Raw genomic sequence first — 23,459 nt, forward strand, 5'->3', positions numbered from 1 at the left:
GTCTTCCCCGCCCTGCCTGCCCCTCCCCCCACCCCCCCCCCCCACACAGCCTGGCCTTGCCCCAGTAACATAATACCTTCAGTTCAGAGTTTCATGCAGAGAGAAATGGTCTGGAGAAGACTAGCTGGCCCAGACAAGACCTCATAAGCTTTTTGCAAATTCACACTGCAAGAGGGACAGTCAGTAAAACCTGAGTCCGTTGGCATCACTTGCAGAGTTGTCTTTCAAAGAAGGACACACATTAGCCAAGTTCACTGACCAATTAGATGTAACAATAAAGACACCACTTCCCAATAACTGAGCCTCTTCCTCTCCTAAGTGTTTCACAAATGCTATAATTTAATCATCTCAATAATCCTTTAAAAAAAAAACAGATGCAGAAGCTGGGGTTCAGAGAGAAGTCAGTAGTCTAAAACCACACAGATGCCAAAGGATTTATTTCAAAGGAGAAATAAAATTGTCGAGTAGCTTATGAAGACTGACCTATGAAGAAAGGCCAAACTGAAGATGACTGCCTGGTGAGTCCTGAGGTGGGGAAGGCTCCATGTCCCTCTTTCTCATCAGAAGCAGCTAAGTTGATGTCGGGAAGCATCTCTAAGCTCAAGGCATGTGAGTGATCCTTTCCAACAGTGTGGGATGGCCTGGCTGAGGAGACGGTAATGCTTTTTTCCTTAGTTAGGGATTCTACTTTAGTATTCCTCCACCAACACCAATCTCTGAGGGATCTTCTGACTCCAGACATTCATGCAGACACACAGGCAGGAACCCCTACAATTGATTAGGGCCTGACAGCTTGATTGTAACCCAATCCCAGTTCTATCTATCTTCAACTTTGGTTGGAGATTTGCAAGTTCCCAGGCTCTGTAGACCCACATATAAAGACACTCTCTTGGTTTCACTTTCCCAAGGAGCTAGTTAACCCATTACCTGTAGGTTTGCTAGTTAATGCTAAGGGCAGCCTATTTCTGCCTCCTGTAGAACCCCACTATAGCTGCTATGCATTAACAGCTAACTGCTCAAGAGAATTAAATGAGACCATGGTGCAAAGGCTCTTGCAAGGTACCTTCAGCATAGTAAACATTATATGTAAAATGCAGAATTTTAAAATTCTTGCATTCTTCTGGTTTTTAACCAGAAGCTACCAAAAACATGGACTAGAATAATATATGTGGAAGAATGCTGAAAACCATCAAGTATTTCCTGGTACTTGTTCTCCACCTTGAGACCACAGACTTTCTCCCTGCAGTGCCATTGGTCAGTGTGGGCTTTTGCTCAGGTCTCTGACTTCTCTGTGGCTCAGCACAGAACCCAGGTTTGGTGTTCACAGCATGCCCACCAAGGTTCTCTCTGCCTGTCACCTAAGCTGGCCTCTACTTGACATCCCAGCCCTTTCCCAGCCCTTTCCACTCCTTCCCGCCTGGCCAGGACCTACCCATCAGGATAGTTGGTTTCTCTCGGAGTCAGAGGGGGGCCTCATGGGTGGACCTCACAGCTTTACCACAGTCAGTGTATGGGTTACTGTGAAACCATCCTCATGAGAAATGTCATTATCCAGATGGGAAAAGAACACTGACAGATCCTTGGTTTCAATTAAGTCAAAGGCAAATGAAAACTGACATCAAAACAACCCTCTTCCTGAGCTCAAGAACCAAATGCCAAGTGCATTTATGAATAAAGAGGCCAGGGGGCCTGTGTTGCTCAAATTCTTCTGTTAGCCCCACCCCTCAGCTCTTGATGAGATTGTTTTCTTATGGAACCGATGAAGGCTGAACTCCAGCGTGCCCCACCTTGTGCTACTTAGCAATATAGGGCTGTCAGACATTCAGGGAGGGGGTTGTGTGGGCCCGGGTTTCCAGACACCCCTGCCATGGAGATGGGCAGGGATGAGCCTTTCTCATCTGTTACCCAATCTCTTTCTACTCATACCTGTTCCCACAAAGCAACAGGCTGACCTGAGGAGTCCCATGTGCCTTTGCTTTGTCTCACATTCTATTCTGCCACCTAGAATGGTACCATCCAATCCGTCTCTTGTTCATCCAGTCTGGAGACATCCTGGTTGCCCTTCAACCTCACCACCTCTGGCAAACCTTCCTTGACACCGTCACCTTGCTATGTTTTCCCAGCCCAGGGAGCCTCTAGGACAGCACTGGTTCTCCACAGCACAGCATCTTTATGTATACGCATCAGAGCTCACAAACTGGCAGATTGCTGGCTGAATTTGCATTGCTAAAATATTGTGTTTGGCCCACAATATGTAGATATTTTTTGGAATTTGTAGTCAATGTTTATAGTTAAGAGAGTTTACATAAAAATTGAAATTTCCTTTCTCTCTTTTAAAAACCTGGATCATCTGGAAGGAGTGGGCCCATGTTTCCACATGATAATGAAAAGCTGACCTGGGAAGTGGCTACCACTTTGGCTGGGGCATGATCTCATGGTCTTGGTACCCACCCAGCCCACTCCTCACATTCTAGACACGTGCAGTTTTGTGTCTGGCCTCTGTAAGAATCTGAAATTGCAAAGTCTGAGGCATGTGTCTCTTCCCCCATTATGTGAGGATAGTGAAACCCATGTGATGGAGTTGTGACAACTGAATGAAGAGCATTTGACACAAAACATATTTAATAAATATTACTTCCTTTCTTGGGCAGATTGTTTGCAAAAATGACCACAGTTATTCCCTTTCCTGTCTCCATACCCCTTTCAATATGATGTTGCAAGTTTTCCCATCAAGAGGTGAGTCTGTTCCTCCATTTCTTGGATCTGGACTCACTTGCAATTTGAGTCAACAGGACGCAGTAGAAGTGACATTATACCCGTTCTAAGCCTAGGCCTCAAGAGACCTTGCACATTTCCATTCTTTCTCTTGGAATCCTGCCTCCAATAGGAGAATAAGCCTAGGCTAGTCTGCTGAGGGGTGAGAAACCATGTGGAACAGAAACAAGACGCCCAAGCTGAGGCCATCCTGGATCAGCTGGACCCCTGCTAGTCTGTCCACTGTCTGCAGATGCATGAATGAGTCCAGTCAATGTCAGAGGAACACCAGGCTGATCTCAGCCCAAGGTGTGGATGTACAGAATATTGAGCTAAATAAATGGCTGGTGTTTTAAGTCACAAAAATCTTGGGGATGTTTGTTTCATAACAAGAACTTACTCAGCCATTCTCTTTCCATGAGTCTGGGATGGCAGAGGCCATGGATTATTAATTTCCACATTTCCCTCAGGACTTTCAACCTAGGCTTCACCCAGAAAGAACTGATGACAGAAAGAAGAAAGGGCTGCTGGGCATTGGTGTTTTGTTATGGCTTGAACACTCACCCTGCATCAGATCCATTGCCACAGAGTAAGGGGTCAGAGGTGCCTTCCTTGTTGGTATAGTAATCTGCAAAATAAAGGAAGAAGCAGAAGTCTCACATATGGTTCTCAACCCTCAACTCAAGCCTTGAGTGGTGAAAGCAACACCTGCTGAGACTTCCGCCTGAGCAAGGAGAATATACTGGACCGCGTGCCCTCTGTGGGTATGCTGGGAGCTGGGAAGGGGCAATGTCTCATCTGAGAAGAGAGAAGCTGAGCTGTGGCCTCAGCCTTGAGCATCCTCCAGCAGAGGCAGAATGACTTGCCTCTGGACTCATTTCCTTGAGAAAGGGACATTGGACAACTGAGAATGGGGGGGCCCAAAGTAAAACACAACCCATGAGAAGAATTTCAATCAAAATATATGTCTGCACAGGTATGCAGAGGCGTCACACTCCCCACCAACCAGACCTGGGTCCCGTTGGCAGTAATTCCACTCCTGTTTTTCGTGAGAGGAGTAATTGGCTGTCTCATTGACAACTGTGCAGTTCTTGACACATTTGTTCTTGAGGTTGCCCTTGAAGAGCTGCAGGCCCACCAGGGCAAAGACACTCAGGCAGAAGACAGTGAGAATGGTCACGTCAGCCAGCTTCTTCACCGAGTGGATCAGGGCCCCCACGATGACCTTCAGCCCTGTGGGAAGATGACAGTGATACTTCCACGTGGTTGACGTGGCGCACACAGAGCACACACGTGTGCCTGGCACGCTTGCATCTTAGCCTTCCTACCCTTTCATTACACATAGGTGTGAGATATTTTACAAACTCTAGGGCAGTTTCAAGCCCAGTTCCTCATCTGAACCTTGCCATAAGCCTGAGAGGCAGATAGGAAGAGCATATTGCCCAATTGCAAAGATGAGGCAACTGAGACCCAGACTATGCATTACTAAAATCTTCTTAAAGTGAATAAATTCCAGACAGTAGCAATTTGATGAAAAAATAATTATTGAGTACCTGCTGTGCTCCAGGTACTAGGCCTAGCATGAGGCTGCCAATTTCACTCCAGTCATTTGGTATCTCCTAATCTCAGTCCTGGGAGGCAGCTTGAGGCTTGGGGACATAGGAACATTGGTGTGAGAGAGAGAAAGGAGGAGAAGCAGAAGAAAAGAAGAAAGGAGGAAGAAGAGGAAGAGGAGGAGAAGGAAAGAAAGAGGAGGAGGTGGAAGAAAAAGAAGAAGAAGGCAGAAATGGAGGGAGGGAGGGAGAGATGCAAGGGAGATAGAACAAGACAGGGACACACAGACAGAGGATGAACACAGCAGTAGAGCGAGGCCATGAGAGACACTGAGGAAGAAACAGAGTCTGAGCAGCATAGCTGGCAGCAAAGATGGGGGCCCTGCTTGTTTAAGGAAGCACGATATATTGCTCTGGCAAAGGAAATCACCTTCTTTGGAAAAGCAGATTTCTAAGTAACAGAAAGAGCTCTAAGCAGAGAAGCAAGCTGCGATCTAGCCTTGCCTTGTCTTTTTGGCTGAATAATCCACTGAGCACCCTCTGCTCTGCTTGGTTCTCTCTCAGGAGCCAAGCAATGGTTAAGGCACGGGCCTGTTGTAGGGCTGTCTGACGAGTGAGGGGAAACTCTATAGCATTAGTGAGTAGGTGGGCACACAGAGAAACAGTCCATCACACAAGCCTGGGGGTGGGAGTAGGGTCGGGTGGGGGGTTGAGGAAGATGGGAAGGACCAGGCAGCCTCCTTGAGGGAGTCAGAGCATGGCAGAACCCTGAGGATGCCTATGAGTTGAGTGAAGAGGAGAAGGGATTTTCCTAACAGAGGAGCAGCATGGCCTGGGGCTGCGTGATGAGCAAAAGCTGTGAGTATCTGTGGAACCACAGGAAGATCCTGGAGGTGGGTACAGGAGAGAGAACAGGCAGGAGGGGAGTCTCCATAGGCCAGGTGTTGTACACAAAACTCAGGGTCTTCCTGGCTGAGTAGGTGAGAGAGATACTAAGGGGAAGACTGACTACTTATTGCTGTGATTTTCTTCATGAAGAAAATGATTCTTCATGATTTTCTTCGTGCAGTGGAAGTTGGCAAAGCCTTTCCAGTCATTTCCTGCAGAGCCAGACGCAGAACTGTGGAAAGGGACTTCTACTCTAGCGTTAAGTATTTCTGTTTCCAGGTGAGGGCAGGGGTTTTGGGGTGAGGGAAGGGAGACAACCCATTAGGCCCCAAGGGGGAAGCCTTGAATCCCATCTCAAGGCCATTACCTGGTCTCAGGCCTCACCATCCCCTCCATCAACCCAGAGGGGGTTGAGGAGTATCAAGTGGCAACACAGATCTTGGAGGCCCAATAAGATCAGCCCTGGGGGGACTATTTCCATTTCTGAATTATCTGTAATCAAGAGTTGTCTAATTATTTTCTCTTCTGTGGGTCCAAAGGCAGGGCTGAGGCTCAAATGTTCAGATTCATGAAAATGGGGAAGACAACCACCAGAGCCTAGGGCTGCCTTTTCCCTTATTCTCTGTTTCCAAGCTTACATTTTGGTTTCGAGTATAAATGAGAATCTGACTGGAGGCTTGCCTGAATCCCGCAATGAGAATGTGAAACAAGGACCTGACCTTTTTGTCCTTTATGGACACCATGAGTTACTCTGGACAGAGCGCTGGCTAAGAATCAGGACATGAGGTTTCCAGGTCACAACTGCCTCTAGTGATGAGGACTTGGGATTGTGTTTTCTACTCTCTGGGCCTCAGTTTCTTTATCTCTTAAATGAGGACGATAGTCCATATTCTGGCAATTTATAGGGCTCTTGTGAAAATCAAAGTGGGATGTTAGGCTGTGGAAACCAACATAAGCTCTGTGAGTAAATATGCTGGTTAAAGCCACTCACCCGGGATCACAGACACGGTTTTTAAAGCTCGAAGGACTCTGAACGTCCGCAGGCCTGAGATCCCTCGGAGGTCTGTCACTTCACCAGCGTAGCTGTAGAACCAGGAACCAGTCAGCATCTCTGCATAAAGAGGGTCTTGGGAATTTATGCAGCATAAATAAGGACAATCTGGGGCAACGCAAGCCTAGGAAGGACCCAGAACAGACACTGGGAATCTACTGGTACTTGCATCCATAGACTGACCTGAACCCTGATTTAATTATGGCAATATTTTTCAGAATGGCCTCTTTGAGAAGATGCAAGTACTTCCCTGGTGGCTCAGTGGTAAAGAATCCGCCTGCAATGCAGGACACCTGGGTTCAATCCCTGGGCCAGGAAGATTCCCTGGAGAAGGAAATGGCAACCCACTCCAGTATTCTTATCTGGGAAATCCCATGGACAGAGGAGCCTGGTAGGCTACAGTCCATGGGATAACAAGAGTTGGACATGACTTAGCAGCTAAACCACCACCACACCATTGTGATCTAGAAGATTCTGTGTACTACCCATGCAGATGGTACCCATCTCCTTGGGCACTGGTTCCTCAGGGAAAGATCTTCATGTTTGGGAGGTACAAAGCTGATCCACTTTGACAGGCCAGTTATCAGCTCAGATTTAAAGTCTCCAACTTCTCCCTGGGGGTATGGAACTAACCCTGGAAAATGACTCCCAAAGCAAGAGTCTTTGGCAAAGAGACCCTGGGCCACACAGTCCTAAATGGGGAAGCTGGAAAGAGATAAGGATAACACCCCCAGAATGGCAGCCTGTTCCACGTCAGTCACTCAGTCATGTCTGACTCTTTGCAACCTCATGGACTGCAGCACACCAGGCCTCCCTGTCCATCACCAACTCCCAGAGTTTACTCAAATTCATGTCCATTGAGTCGGTGATGCCATCCAACCATCTCATCGTCTGTCATCCCCTTCTCCTCCTGCCTTCAATCTTTCCCAACAAATGAGTCACTTTTCAAATGAGTCACTTCTTTGCATCAGGTGGGCAAAGTATTGGGAGTTTCAGCTTCAGCATCAGTCCTTCCAATGAATATTCAGGATCAACTTTCTTTAGGATTGACTGGTTGGATCTCTTTGCAGTCCAAGGGACTCTCAAGAGTCTTCTCCAACACCACAGTTCAAAAGCATCAATTCTTCAGCACTCAGATTTCTTTACAGTCCAACTCTCACATCCATACATGACTACTGGAAAAGCCATAGCTTTGACTAGATGGACCTTTGTTGGCAAAGTAATGTCTCTGCTTTTTAATATGCTGTCTAGGTTGGTCATAGCTTTTCTTCCAAGGAGCAAAAATTAAAAGCGTATTTTAATTTCATGGCTCCAATCACTGTCTGCAGTGATTTTGGAGCCCCCCAAAATCAAATCTGTCACTGTTTCCATTGTTTCCCCATCTATTTACCATGAACTGATGGGACCAGATGCCATGATCTTCAGTTTTTTGAATATTCAGCTTTAAGCCAGCTTTTTCACTCTCCTCGTGTACTCTCATCAAGACACTCTTCAGTTCCTCTTTGCTTTCTGCCATAAGGGTGGTGTCATCTGCATATCTGAGGTTATTGATATTTCTCCTGGCAATCTTCATTCCAGCTTGTGCTTCATCCAGCCCAGCACTTCACACGATGTACTCTGCAAATAAGTTAAATAAGCAGGGTGACAATATACAGCCTTGACATACTCCTTTTCCTATTTGGAACCAGTCTGTTGTTCCATGTCCAGTTCTAACTGTTGCTTCTTGACCTGCATACAGGTTTCTCGGGAGGCAGGTAAGGTGGTCTGATATTTTCATCTCTTAAAGAATTTTCCACAGTTTGTTGTGATCCACACAGTCAAAGGCTTTGGCATAGTCAATAAAGCAGAAGTAGATGTTTTTCTGGACACACATATAATGTCATACACAGATCAATGTGGAGAAATACTCACGCCAGAGTGATGACACTAAAATCCAGCCAGTTCCAAGGATCTCTCAGGTAAGTGAACTCATTTAGACAAAATCCTCTTGCCAATATCTTTATCAAGGCTTCAAAGGTATAAATGACAGTGAAGACATACCTGGGAGGGAAGGTGGAAAGAGAGCATTAACTGCACCTTGGAGGGAGCTCAAAGGGAGAGTGGTTGTGATTGTTCCAAAGGAGAGTGTGCAAAGAGCATCACCAAGGTGGGGAAGGAGACGAGGTGAAGCTAGGGAGATGAGACGCAGATGGAGGAACTCAGAGGAATCGCAAAGATGGGTGGGGTGGGGAGGGACCTGCGTGGCTGGGATGACTAGCAGCCTCTGCTGCTCTGAAGGTGGGCAGAGGGCGAGGGCATGCACCCACCACAGGCTTCCAAACAAAGCTCCTCCGGTTCCATGAGGTTCCTCAAGGCTCCCTGCCCTGAGGGAAGCCGGCAGTTCCTCCCTCAACTTGTTGACTGAAAATATGGGAGAGGGAGGAGATCTGACTGCATCTCCCCTCTCCAGACTTCTCTGATTCCCACTGTCTTTTCTTCTCATGCCATGCTTGGCCTGCTGGCATTTCTGGCCTCAGGGATCCCTGGTCTGTTTACTATCTAAAGCAGTAAATAACTAGGTGTCATGGAAGAGAAAAGCATCTGAATTCATACACATTTTCTCAGGAGGATGGATCCTGTTAGAGGAAGTCATCTCAAAAGAGCCTTTTTATTCTGTTGGACACATTTTGGGTTTGGATTTGAGGAGAAGGCTCTAAAGCTGAGGTTGAGAGTAGGGGAGTGTTTCTCTAGTGTTCAGAATGCCTCACTCACCGACAGCAGTGGTTCTCAGACTCCAGCACAGATCTGACCGACCCCATGGAAAGCCTGTTCAAGCATAGATTTCCAGGCTGTCAGCCCAGAGTTTCTGATTCGCTAAGTCTGGGGCAGAGCCCAAGAATTTGCATTTCTAACGAGTTCCCAGCTGAGCCTAATGCTGCTGGCCTGAGGAACTACCATTTGAGAACTACTGCCCAAGGGGACATAGATGCATGCATAAATCACACCTAATTTTGGATACACTATATTTTTTTAAATTATAAGATTCTAAATGTAAACACTGGTATGAAAAATGAAAAGTTTTGATCGAATATGGCAGATTGAACATGTATTTACCTCCAACCTTTTGGAAATTCTTCTTAAATGATTGTGAAAGGAACTTTTAAAAAAGTATACATTCACTAGGGCAACGATAATGGAGAACACAACAGCATTTTGGAGATTACAGTGAAGACGGATGAATGGTAACCAACAGAGCAGACCCTAGAAAGCTGGAAGCCGGGAGTTCCCAGAAGCAAGCCAACCCAGAGAGCAGAGCTGCTTAGGACTTAGGGACTCTAAATGCCTCTGAAAGTGGAGCCCAGGGAGACAGTGGCAAGTGGGTCTGTAAAGAGAGCTTGAAAGTCTTTATTAACGAGCAATTGGGCTTTCTAAATACCACCCCACACCACCCATTCAGAGAGGAACTGCCGCCTCTGATCTGGAAATAGACCGACTGAATAAGAGGGAGAGAGCTGCATCCTGACACAAGGGTATGAAAGAAAAATGTACACATGTACTGAAAGGCAGACAACCCTGCCACCCACCCACTGCTTCCCCTCAGTAGGTTCCTAGAAGCTTGGCAGTCAGGTTAACAGCTCAGGAAGATGCTGCACTTTTAATATACTCAGGCAGCCACTGAGCATCAGGAATCTGAAGGATACTTCTAACACTAAAGACTAAAGGGACGAAACAGGAAAGAAAAAGAGAGAATGCAGATAGAAGTAGATTTAGGAAAAATCCTGATCATTAATATTTTTAGGGAGTTAGGAGATGAGAAGATAGTGAGTACAAACAGAAGGCTTCAAACTAGAACATTCAAAGGACAAAAACGAACACTTGAAAGCAAAAATGTGATAGCAAAATTAAAACATTAATAGAAGGGCTAGAAACAGAGTTGGAATCTCACAGAAAGTGGAACACAAAGAAATAAATAAGAGGTGATTAAAAATATGAACATTAGAGAATTAGACCAATAAGTACAACGTCTGATTAATGGGAGATCCAAAAAGAAATAGAGAAGGACATACACAGGAGAAAATTATCAAAGAAATAATGTAAGAAGATTTCCCTAAACTGAAGGATCGAGTCAGTTAAAGCATCCATGAGTGTTCCGGAAAATGAATGAAAAATGTTCATAGCAAGGCACAACATCACAAAATCTGAGAATGTTTTACGCAAACAAGAGTCTAACTTTTCCTGAGGGAGTGAAAATCAGAGGTCACATACAAAGGACTGAGAATCAAAATAGTGCCAGATTTCTTCATGGCAAAAACTGGAGGTTATAAGACAATGGAACAATGCCTGAAATGTTTTGAGGAAAATAATTTCTAATATAGAATTGCTTCTGCAGCTAAACTGTTTAGATGAGGGTAGAATAAAGATATGCCAAGTCTCAGAAAATTTATTTCCCACCAACCCATCTGAAAAGGTTACTAGATGCTGTGTCCCACCAAAACAAGGAAGCAACCGATAAAGAGGAGAATGCGGGATGCAGGGAAGTGACAGATGGAATCCAAAAGAGGATGGAGAAAGAAAAGCCTCTGGAAAAGATCTGTTCATCACATTGAGGGAACATCTAGACCAAACTGAGGCAGCGGTTGAGGGGCTCTAAGAGGGATTTTCCCAAGAAAAATGGAAACTGATGGATAATCTGATACATTCAAGTAAACTTAAGCACTAATTAAACCTCTGGAGAAGACTTTGGGTACAAATTAGTGATAATATATAGAAAACTGAGCAAAGGAAGAAATGAAGTCCTTATTAACGCCAGAGAAAGCAATATATATGTATATGTATATATACATATAATCAAAATATACTGCATGATACAGCTGTGAGTAGTATTTGCTTAGCAATACTATTCTATAATCATATATATATATATATATATAGGCGGTATACATATTGTCTGGTTATCTAACCAAAAATTATAGCTATAATGGGAAGAGGAGAGACAGAAAGAGAAAATAAGTGTTTATATGTGGACTTAATCCCTTTCTTTTCTATAACAGAAAGCCAATAGATAATATCTAATGTGGAAAAAAAATTTTTTTAATAGTAGTCTGAGTATATTATTAGAGAATGAGAGGTATCAAAGAAAGCAGTAGGAAAAAAAAAACAAAACAGAGTGGTTGCCTCTAAAAGTACAGATTAGGCGTAAGGAGATGAGGAACGTGAAATTGCTGTTTTTGTTTGAATCTTTATGGAGCTATGTGACCTTTTAAACCATGTATCTGCGTATCTTAACTAAAAGTAAAAACCAGATTAAAAAGTGAATAGCAGTAATGTTTCTTTCCTATCTGTGAGAGGAGAAAGGCTGTTTGAAATCATTCACGAAGAAATCTATATCTGGCTAGGGAGCTGCTTGAGCTGTCAGCTGCCAAAGCTTGTTGGGTTTCCCCCCCGCTCTTTATGTTTTCTAAATTAGAAAATCTTAACTCAGAATTATAGGTTGTTGGGAAGCTTTGACAGATTATTTCTGGCCTTTCACATCCAATGCAGATCTAGAAATTATGGAGAGAGTTCTCTCTAAAGACTATTTTCAGAGTTTCACCAGAGGACAAGAGCCCCGGCTTAGTGCCACTGCAAGCTAGGTAAAAGGTCTCAGCTGGGGAGACAGCAGCTGACGGAATCACATCCTCTCTCTGGTGACATTAGCCTCACAAGGCATTTTTGCATGTTCAGATGCAGCCTTTGGATGTGATTTTTAATATGCAAAGACATACCTTAAGTGTTTTTCCTGATGAGTGAAGAGAATCATTGGTACTGGGAAAATGTCGAACTCTCAGCCACTGAGCTATTTGCACCGCTGTTCAATTTTAAGAAGTTGTGATATTTAATCATTTAAAAATTCTGGTATTTAGACCCCGAAGTCAAAGATCCAGAGTATTCAACATCCTAAATATATTACTGAGATATGCCATGCATAGCCACAGAAATACTCATATTAAAAGATTTGATTTCTTATTAGAAAACACTGCAAAACCTTTTGTTGTTGTTGTTGTTTGCCAGCCAGAGCAATTCAGTGTGTAAAAGTATCCTGTGCTCACTTTTGTTTCAGTCCTATTGGCTGAGGAGACATATACTAAGTGACCACAGTCAGTTTATAATCACAACTTCCATGATGGCCCTCAACAGCAAATCAGGGTCTGGAGGCATGCTATAGACAGAGCTCCCCTATTGTCACCAGTAAGTGCCATACTGCATTTGGAAGCAACATCTTCCATTGGTATAGTGAGGCCTTTCCTTGCTGCTCATGTAGCTAGAGCTTCTTTAATATCAATTTAACTATCTTTTCTTTTCACTGTGGTAAAATACATATGATAAAAAACTTACTACTTTAAATGACCATTTTAAAGTATACAATCAGCAGCATTAAATACATTCATAAGATTGTGCAAACATCACCAAAGTATATCCATCTCTGAAACTTTTTCATCATCTCAAACAGAAACTCATTAGGCAACTCCCCATTTCTCCTTCCCCTGCTCCCTGAAAACCACTATTCTACCTTCCCTGTCTCCATAAATTTGCCTATTCTAGGTACCTCGTATAAGAGGAATCATATCAATACAATACTGGTCCTTTTTCGTATCTGGCAAATTTAAATTAGCATAGTACTTTAAAGCTTCATCCATGTTGTGGCAAATATCAGAATCTCAGTCATTTTTAAGGCTGAATAATATTTCATCATATATACATACCACATTTTGTTTACCATTTATTTCTTGGACATTTGTCCATTTATCTGTTGATGGGACATTTGGAAACCAATTTTCAAGTCTTGTGAATAATGCTGCCATGAATGTTGGTGTAGGAGTTAATGTACTTTTTAAAGTCTATTTCCTAATTGACAAACTAAGTTTAATTAAACCAGAAATCTCTTCTTTTAAAATCAGCTTCATGATAAACAGGACAAAAAGTTATCGAATATTTCTCTCTCACATATATGGTGAATCTATACTGACAACTGATTTATTCAATCATGTTACTCAACTATGAAGTACAGTGTCTGCTTGCTTACATACATAACAGTCATCAATTTTTAAATGCCAGTTACATTATAAGAAATCCAATAGCTCTGATAAAAGAATTCTACTGATTATTTCTTGCTTTCTTTCCAACTACAATATTTGTTATTTTTGAAGCTGGTTTTATATCTTATCAGCAAAGGTATAACTGTGCTTATTTTTGCTATGAAGGCAAATGATGACTCTATAGTTTTTATATCTTTCAACCTTTAAAATGGAATTTTGACAATTTTGTACTGGAAATCCTTGTTTTTGCGTTTGTACTAGGGACAGTCAGTTGATTTAAAAGTAAGGTTGATAAATTAGAATATAGTAAGGAAGTTTTTGGAAGTCTTCTATTATTATTTGATAAAATGTTAAGAGAATAAATTAGGTATTAGAACAAAGGGGCTTCCCTGGTGGCTCAGACAATAAAGAATCTGCCTGCAAGTCAGGATACCTAGGTTTGACCCCTGGGTTGGGAAGATCCCCTGGAGAAGGAAATGGCAACCCACTCCAGTATTCTTGCCTGGAGAATTCCAGGGACAGAGGAGTCTGGAGGGCTACAGTCCATGGGGTCGCAAAGAGTCAGACACGACTGAGGGACTAATACACACACGCTTGACCAAAAGGATCATTGATCCAATAAAATTTATTTATCCTGTCATCTCCCTGTTTTCTTATATATTTTTATCTGCTTTTGTGCGATTATCCACATTGATCGTCCACTTATGACATACAGATTCAAGCTTTTTGCTTTGACGAAGTCCATTTATTACTTATAGGATTTATTTTTCTATTTTGTCACTATTATATTTCTGCAAACCACTTTTACAATGATAGTTCATTCTTTGAATTGTGATACTATGCAATGGTAATGATGACAAATGCAAGTTTAACAAAAGTAAACAACAAATGTAAATGTAATGTCATAGGACAATAAAATACATTAATTAAGATAGAGGATTAATTCCATAACTAACTCCATGTTAACCAGTATGAACTAAGTCAGTCCTTGAAGTTCATTCACTGCTCTAAAAAACATGAAAAGTCAGAAATTCTATGTAAATGACAATTAATTTTACATTTCAGATTTTTAAATGATCTGTGCGTAAAATGATTACATTGCTTTTTCTTCGGAATCTATCAAATGTTTTAGAAGCTACTGAGAGACTTTTAGTGAAAATTCTTTGATCACTTATTGAGAAATGCCATGGGGGGATGGAGAGCTGAATTGTTCTGCAGAGCAGAGTCAGAATTTGGAGTTCTCGGGGCAAATATAGAAGGAAGACAGTGAAGCAGAGATGGAAAAGCAACCCAAAGGGTTGGCTCATGAGAGAAGATTATAAGTCAGCCTCATTTATCTAGACAGATCAAATGAAATGTTGGCAAACTGAATCCAGCATTGATCAAGCTAGAACCATTAAAAGAGATTAGCAAATTTAGTACTGTAACTTACTATATTAATAAATAAAAGACTATATGATAATAAGAATAGAAATATTGATAAAAACCAGTACTCATTCAAAATGAAACTCTTAAACCAGAAGTGAAAAGAAATTTCCATAACTTGATAAGGGAAGTATCTTATAAGAATCCCATAGTCATCATGATAATAGTGAAATATTAGATGCATATTCTTTAGAACCAAGAACAAAAGAAATATGGTCACTATTATAGCATCAATTCAGCATTGTCCTGAAAGTCCTGGCCAGTTTAATAAGATAGGAAAAATAAACAAGTGGTATAAGAATCATAAAGAAAGAAGCAATGTCCTCATTATTTGCAGATGATATAACTATTTGAATAATAATTGTTAAGGAGTTCTGCAAGGTTGCTGAATGCAAAATCAATATGCATAAATTTAATAACATCAATTTATTTTAGCAATAGAAATATTCAAAAGGGTAACAAAATGGTAATGTACCTAGAGACAAGATAGGTAAGAACTTTACAGAAGATGTCAACTTTTATGGAAGAATATAAAAGAAAGCTTATATAAATTGGGAGATACAATTATACATGTTATAAAAGTGGCAATTTTTACTATACAGTGAAGTCGCTCAGTCATGTCTGACTCTTTGTGACCCCATGGACAGTAGCCTACCAGGCTCCTCCGTCCATAGAATTTTGCAGGCAAAAGTACTGGAGTGAGTTGCCATTTCCTTCTCCAGGGGATCTTCCCAACCCAGGGATCGAACCTGCGTCTTCCGCGTTGCAGGCAGACACTTTACCATCTGAGCTACCAGGGAATCCCTGTCATAATAGATAAATTCAATGCACTTACAAAGTTTTAAGAGTTGTAAGAAAAGAGCTTGAAAATCTGACTCTTAAATTGATATGGAAAAGTAAAGAAATGGGAAGAACCAAGATAATTTTTACAAAGACAAGTAGTAAAGTGAAGTGAAGTCGCTCAGTCGTGTCTAACTTTTTGCAAGTCTGTGGACTGCAGCCCACTAGGCTCCTCTGTCCATGGGATTCTCCAGGCAAGAATACTGGAGTGGGTTGCCCTTTCCTTCTTCAGGGGATCTTCCCAACCTAGGGATTGAACCTGGGTCTCCCACATTGCAGGCAGACGCTTTAACCTCTGAACTATCAGGGAAGCCCCAAAGACAAGTAAGGAGGGGTCAAATGATCAACCAGATTAAATCCTACTATAAAGCATTTAGATTATGTGGTATAGATCAGTAAGAGAGACAGACCTGAGTATGCATGGGAATTAGGTGTATGACAGAGGTGGTAGGAAGAATCGCAAGAGAAATGATAACCTACTAAGAATGGTGTTGGAATAATCTTTATGGGAAAATATTAGAAGCCTATCACATATCACACACACACACACACACACGCATGCATCTAAGGGAATGAATCATCTAAATACAGAAAGAAATATGAAGACTTTAAGAAGGAAATACAGGTGAATATAGTATAGAATTGGAGAAGGCAACGGCGCCCTACTCCAGTACTCCTGCCTGGAAAGTCCCATGGACGGAGGAGCCTGGAAGGCTGCAGTCCATGGGGTCACTGAGGGTTGGACATGACTGAGCGACTTCACTTTCACTTCTCACTTTCCTGCATTGGAGAAGGAAATGGCAACCCACTCCAGTGTTCTTGCCTGGAGAATCCCAGGGACGGGGGAGCCTGGTGGGTTGCCATCTATGGGGTCGCACAGAGTCAGACACAACTGAAGTGACTTAGCAGCATAGTATAGAATATTGTATAGCAGAACAAATTATGATATGGATACATACATACATACAAAGTGGTATTTAAAAAGTTTTTTCTTCCCTAGAAATTATATGATTTTGGTTTGTTTTTTTTTTTTTCATCTAAGAGTTCTCCAAGAAAGGTTTTAAAAATTATCAAATGGAAGGATCATTTTTTTCCCTGATTTTGTTTTTTCTCATGTTATTGCAGTGTGATCAGAGAATATTTTCTTTATTGTTTCTACTTTTTGGATCTTGTCTAGGTTTTGTTGCTTAATATTTGGCCAATTTATACAGTTATTTTTCAAGGAATATAGTTTGAAATATATTAATTAGATCTATCTTATTAATTATGCTACTCTGGTTATCTGTATCCCTACATACTTTATATATTTGATCTGTCATAGGGCTGAAAGAAATAAATTACACTTCCCTATCCCCTACAAGTTTGGCCTCAGGTCAAATAACAGGGAGGCAACACAGGCCTGCCCTTCAACAGAAAATTAGATTAAAGATTTACTGAGCATGGCCCCGCCCACCAGAAAAAAACCCAGGTTCCCCCTCAAGTCAGTCTCTTCCATCAGGAAGCTTCCAGAAGCCTCTTATCCTTCTCCTTCAGAGGGCAAACAGACTGAAAACCACAATCACAGGAAACTAACCAATCTGATCACATGGACCACAGCCTTGTCTAACTCAATGAAACTATGAGCCATGCCGTATAGGGCCACCTAAGACGTACCGGTCGTGGTGGAGAGTTCTGACAAAACATGGTCCACTGGAGAAGGGAATGGCAAATCACTTCAGTATTCTTGCTTTGAGAACTCCATGAACAGTATGAAAAGGCAAAAAGATAGGACACTGAAAGATGAACTCCCCAGGTGGGTAGGTGCCCAATATGCTACTAAAGATCAGTGGAGAAATAACTATGGAAAGAATGAAGAGACGGAGCCAAAGCAAAAACAACACCCAGTTGTGGATGTGATTGGTGATGGAAGTAAAGCCTGATGCTGTAAAGAGCAATATTGCATAGGAACCTGGAATGCTAGGTCCATGAATTAAGGCAAATTGGAAGTGGCCAGACAGGAGACGGCAAGAGTGAACATTGACATTTTAGGAATCAGAGAACCAAAATAGACTGGAATGGGTGAATTTTACTCAGATGACCATTATATCTACTACTGCGGGCAAGAATACCTAAGAAGAAATGGAGTAGCCATCACAGTTAACAAAAGAGTCTGAAATGCAGTATTTGGATGCAATCTCAAAAAGGACAGAGTGATCTCTGTTCGTTTCCAAGGTAAACCATTCAATATCACAGTAATCCAAGTCTATTCCCTGACCAGTAATGCTAAAGAAGCTGAAGTTGAACAGTTCTACGAAGACCTACAAGACCTTCTAGAACTAACACCCCCCAAAAATGTCCTTTTCATTATAGGGGACTGGAATGCAAAAGTAGGAAGTCAAGAAATACCTGGAATAACAGGCAAATTTGGCCTTGGAGTACAGAATGAAGCAAGGCAAAGGCTAATAGAGTTTTGCCAAGAGAACACACTGGTCATAGCAAACACCCTCTTCCAACAACACAAGAGAAGACTCTACACATGGACATCACCAGGTGGCAATACTGAAAACAGATTGATTATATTCTTTGCAGCCAAAGATGGAGAAGCTCTCTGCATCAGCAAAAACAAGACTGGGAGCTGATTGTGGCTCAGATCATGAACTCCTTATTGCCAAATTCAGACTTAAATTTCCCTACTTGACGAAAGTAGGGAAAACCACTAGACCATTCAGGTATGACCTTGATCAAATCCCTTATTATTATACAGTGGAAGTGACAAATAGATTCAAGGGATTAGATCTGATAGACCGAGTGCCTGAAGAACTATGGACAGAGGTTTTTGACATTGTACAGGAGGCAGTGATCAAGACCACCCCCAAGAAAAACAAATGCAAAAAGTCAAAATGGTTGTCTGAGGAGGCCTTAGAAATAGCTGTGAAAAGAAGAGAAGCAAAAAGCAAAGGAGAAAAGGAACAATATGCCCATTTGAATGCAGAGTTCCAAAGAATGGCAAGGAGAGATAAGGAAGCCTTCATCAGTGATCAGTGCAAAGAAATAGAGGAACGCAATAGAATGAGAAAGACTAGAGATCTCTTCAAGAAAATTAGAGATACCAAGGGAACATTTCATGCAAAGATGGGCACAATAAAGGACAGAAATTGTATGGACCTAACAGAAGCAGAAGATATTAAGAAGAGGTGGCAAGAATACACAGAAGAACTATATTTAAAAAATCTTCACAACCCAGATAATCACGATGGTTTGATCACTCACCTAGAGCCAGACATCCTGGAATGTGAAGTCAAGTGGGTCTTAGGAAACACCACTACGAACAAAGCTAGTGGAGGTGATGGAATTCCAGTTGAGCTATTTCAAATCCTAAAAGATGATGCTGTGAAAGTGCTGCACTCAATATGCCAGCAAATTTGGAACACTCAGCAGTGGCCACAGGACTGGAAAAGGTCAGTTTTCATTCCAATCCCAAAGAAAGGCAATGCCAAAGAATGCTCAGACTACCGCACAATTGCAGTCATCACACACGCTAGCAAAGTAATACTCAAAATTCTCCAAGCCAGTCTTCAGCAATACGTGAATCGTGAACTTCCAGATGTTCAAGTTGGATTTAGAAAAGGCAGAAGAACCAGAGATCAAATTGCCAACATCCGCTGGGTCATAGAAAAAGCAAGAAAGTTCCAGGAAAAACATCTACTTCTGCTTTATTGACTATGCCAAAGCCTTTGACTGTGTGGATCACAATAAACTGTGGAAAATACACAGAGATGGGGATACCAGACCACCTGACCTGCCTCCTGAGAAATCTGTATGCAGGTCAAGAAGCAACAATTAGAACTGGATGTGGAACAACAGACTGGTTCCAAATTTGGAAAGGAGTACGTTAAGGCTGTATATTGTCACCCTGCTAATTTAACTTATATGCAGAGTACATCATGAGAAATGCTGGACTGGAAGAAACACAAGCTGGAATCAAGATTGTCGGGAGAAATATCAATAACCTCAGATATGCAGATGAGACCACCCTTATGGCAGAAAGTGAAGAAGAACTAAAGAGCTTCTTGATGAAAGTGAAAGAGGAGAGTGAAAATGTTGGCTTAAAGCTCAACATTCAGAAAACGAAGATCATGGCCTCTGGTCCCATCACTTCATGGGAAATAGATGGGGAAACAGTGGAAACAGAGACTTTATTTTCTGGGCTCCAAAATCACTACAGATGGTGACTGCAGCCAAGCATATTAAAAGCAGAGACATTACTCTGTGGACAAAGGTCTGTTTAGTCTAAGCTATGGTTTTTCCAGTAGTCATGTAAGGATGTGAGAGTTGGACTATAAAGAAACCTGAGGGACGAAGAATTGATGCTTTTGAACTGTGGGGTTGAGAGGAGTCTTGAAAGTCCCTTGAACTGCAAGGAGATCCAACCAGTCAATCCTAAAGGAAATCAGTCCTGAATATTCATTGGAAGGACTGATGCTGAAGCTGAAACTCCAATATTTTGGCCATCTGATGGGAAGAAGTGACTCATTTGAAAAGACCCTGATTCTGGGAAACAGTGAAGGCAGTAGGAAAAGGGGACGACAGAGGATGAGATGGCTGGATGGCATCACTGACTCAATGGATATGAGTTTGAGTGAACTCTGGGAGTTGGTGATGGACAGGGAGGCCTGGCGTGCTGCAGTCCCTGGGGTCGCAAAGAGTCGGACATGACCGAGCGACTGAACTGGAACTGGAATCCCCTACGATGTGGATTTTGTGTTTGTTTGTTTGGCAGCTCTGCACTGCATGTGTGATCTTAGTTCCCTGAACAGGGATCAAACCCATATCCCCCCTGCAGTGTAAGCATGTAATCCTCACCATTGGACCACCAGGGAATGCCCCTTACAATGTTCTTGTCTATTTAGCCTAATACTTTTATAGTTTTTGATTTACAAACATTGTTGCCACATTATTTGTTGCAAAAATATACATTACTGTTTATGGATTATTTAGCATTATGTAGAAGGCAATGGCACCCCACTCCAGTACGCTTGTCTGGAAAATCCCATGGACGGAGGAGCCTGGTAGGCTGCAGTCCATGGGGTCATGAAGAGTCGGACACAACTGAGCGACTTGACTTTCACTTTTCACTTTCCTGCATTGGAGAAGTAAATGGCAACCCACTCCAGTGTTCTTGCCTGGAGACTCCCAGGGACGGGGGAGCCTGGTAGGCTGCCGTCTGTGGGGTGGCACAGAGTCAGACACGACTGAAGCGACTCAGCAGCAGCAGCAGCAGCAGTGTCATTTTTATTCTGTTTATTAAGTTTTGGGCTAAATTAAACCTCCTCTGATATTAAGATCTTGCTTCCTGTTCTACCTACCTTCACTATATCCTTGCCCATTTTTAAATTTTGACCTTTCTGTGTCACTTTGAGTGGTATATTTTTAGTCAGCACAGAATTCAGTACTGCTTTGTTATATAATATGACTTTTTTAAACAGATGAGTCAAATACATTTATATTTCTTAACATGATAGATTTGATCTCAGTTTACTTGTATTACTTTGTTATGTTTTTAATAGTTTTAAAAATATTGCATTTTCTGATGTGTTTTATTTGCTTTATTTTTCTGTGTGATTCTGAATTTAGAAGTTTTTATTTCAGTTCTAGTACTTGCTTGAAAATATATATTTATAATTATAATAAAGCTATACAATACATTGCCCTTACTATGTTCTCTCATTAATTCTCTTTCCCTTCCGTTTTATCCATCATCTGACTGTATTTAATAACATTTTTTTCCTGCTTACCTTTGCGCTGTTTAATATAGTTATTTTTCATTCCGATACATGAACTTTAATTTCTTGCTGTTAGAAAAACAACAAGTGAACATTCTCTGCTCCCATGTTCTTCTCATTCCAGTCTCAGTTTTTGCCACCTGTACCACATCAACATCTTCAGGGCTCTGGCGTTTTAGAGGGTAAAATAAATGCCTTGGTCTTCGTTTTTATCCTTCTCTGCAGGCACTGTCATTTAGCAAGCCCTGGTCTGCTGAGTCATTTACCGTCCTCCATCCACTTCTGGTTTTCTGAGAGTGTTTTGACATCTTTTGTCCTCTGAGCTTTCTTTTCTACTTCTTTTTGTTCTTGTGTATTTATACTGTTCCCATGCTGTCATTCCACTGGCATTTTCAGAGGGCTGGGGTAAAACATGTTCATGCTATCGTCCATATTTAACCAGAATCCCCAAAGAACTCTTACTTTTGATAGAAAATGCTTTTGCATTAAAAGTTAAAAAGGATAGAAATTTTACATGCTATAATGCTATGTCATCTCTGTATATATGTATATATACTTTATATATAGAGAAAGAATAAACTAAAATTCTAACAGCAATTTTTCTACCAAGCTACTGTCTTCTATTTTTCAGTATTCTGCATTTAATGTAACAGTTATTTGTTTTAAATTTATTTTGTTTTAAAGCTTTTCATTATGGTATGTGTCTGACTTGTTGCGACCCCATGCTCTGCAGCCCTCCAGGCTCCTTTTTCCTTGGGATTTCCCAGACACCAATACTGGAGTGGGTTGACGTTTCCTACTTCAGGGGATCTCCCTGATCAAGGGATCAAACCCAAGTCTCTTGTGTCTCCTGCACTGGCAGGTGGATTCTTTACCAGCGTGCCACCTGGGAAGCCCAATATTAACATACAGAATGAAAACAGACCTGAAATATAGATTAGCTGTAAAATGAATGCTTGGGTATCTGCCAGCTTAGGCTGCCACAACAAAATACTATAGATTGAGTGGTTAAACAACAAACATTTATTTTCTCACAGTTCAAGGGGCTGGTGCCAGTGTGGTCAGGCTCTGGTGAGAGTCCTCTTCCTGACTTGCTAGTGGAAATTTCTTACCGTGTCTTCACATGGTAGAGAGCTGTGGTATCCACTCCTCTCTTACAAAGGTAGCAGGGTCAGAGCTCTGCCGTTATAACCTCATTTAACCTTTATCACTTCCTTAAAGGCCCCTTCTCCTTTATAGTCACATGGTGGGGGGCAATTAGGGCTTCAATATATGAATGCGGGTCGGGGGGCACTATTCAGTCCATAGCAGCTCTATGACAACTACTCATGTCACAAAATGGAACATTTTGAACATCCACAATTTCCTTCCCTCTTCTGCCCTAGAGGTTACTACTATCCTAACTGTTGGTACTTTTTTCTTGTGTTTTTACTTTATATTTTTATCTCCTGAGTATGCATCCAAAGTAGCTAAGTTGTGCTTGTTTTTGAATTTCATATAAATGGAATCATATATTTGAATCTTTTGTGTCTGGCTTTTTTTGTTTAATATTATGTTCTAAAGACCCTGATGCTGGGAAAGGTTGAAGAAAGGAGGAGAAGGGGACGACAGAGGATAAGATGGTTGGATGGCATCACCAACTCAATGGTCACGAGTCTGAGCAAGCTCCGGAAGTTGGTGATGGACCAGGAAGCCTGGCATGCTGTAGTCCATGGGGTCGCAGAGACAGACAAGACTGAGTGACTGAATTGACTGATGTTCTTAAGACTGTTGTATGGAATTATAGTTTTATTCATATCCATTGCTATACATTATCCCCTTTTAAGAAAATAACAGAGATAATTAATACATTAAAAATTATATAAGGCACTTCCCTGACAGTCCAGTGGTTAAGACTTTGCCTTCCAGTGCCAGGGGTGAATGTTCAATCCCTGGTCAGGGAACTAAGATCTTGTGGCCAAAAAATGAAAACAGAAGCAATATTGTTACAAATTTAGTAGACTTTTAAAAAATGGTCCACATTAAAAAAAAATGTATGGACATTTTGGTCATTTCCAATTTTTGATTTTTGTGGGGAATGTTCATGAAAGTTCTTGCAGCAGTATCCTGGTGTCCATAAGTACATATTTCT

At 41.7% G+C, this 23,459-nt stretch overlaps 1 protein-coding gene across 3 annotated transcripts in view; it reads right to left on the reverse strand.

Moving 5' to 3' along the window:
* Positions 1-23,459, reverse strand: part of SCN10A (sodium voltage-gated channel alpha subunit 10) — a 90,424-nt gene that overhangs the window by 57,950 nt on the left and 9,015 nt on the right. For all 3 annotated transcript variants that reach the window (XM_069562151.1, XM_069562149.1, XM_069562150.1), the window contains exons 4-7: positions 8,158-8,286; positions 6,187-6,278; positions 3,766-3,987; positions 3,319-3,382 (exon numbers count right to left, since the gene is read on the reverse strand). In XM_069562151.1, the coding sequence (XP_069418252.1) occupies positions 3,319-3,382; positions 3,766-3,987; positions 6,187-6,278; positions 8,158-8,286 (507 nt within the window). The remainder of the gene's footprint in view (positions 1-3,318; positions 3,383-3,765; positions 3,988-6,186; positions 6,279-8,157; positions 8,287-23,459) is intronic.

This window comes from Ovis canadensis, chromosome 19 (assembly GCF_042477335.2).
Source record: "Ovis canadensis isolate MfBH-ARS-UI-01 breed Bighorn chromosome 19, ARS-UI_OviCan_v2, whole genome shotgun sequence".
Classification (NCBI taxonomy): Eukaryota; Metazoa; Chordata; class Mammalia; order Artiodactyla; family Bovidae; genus Ovis; species Ovis canadensis.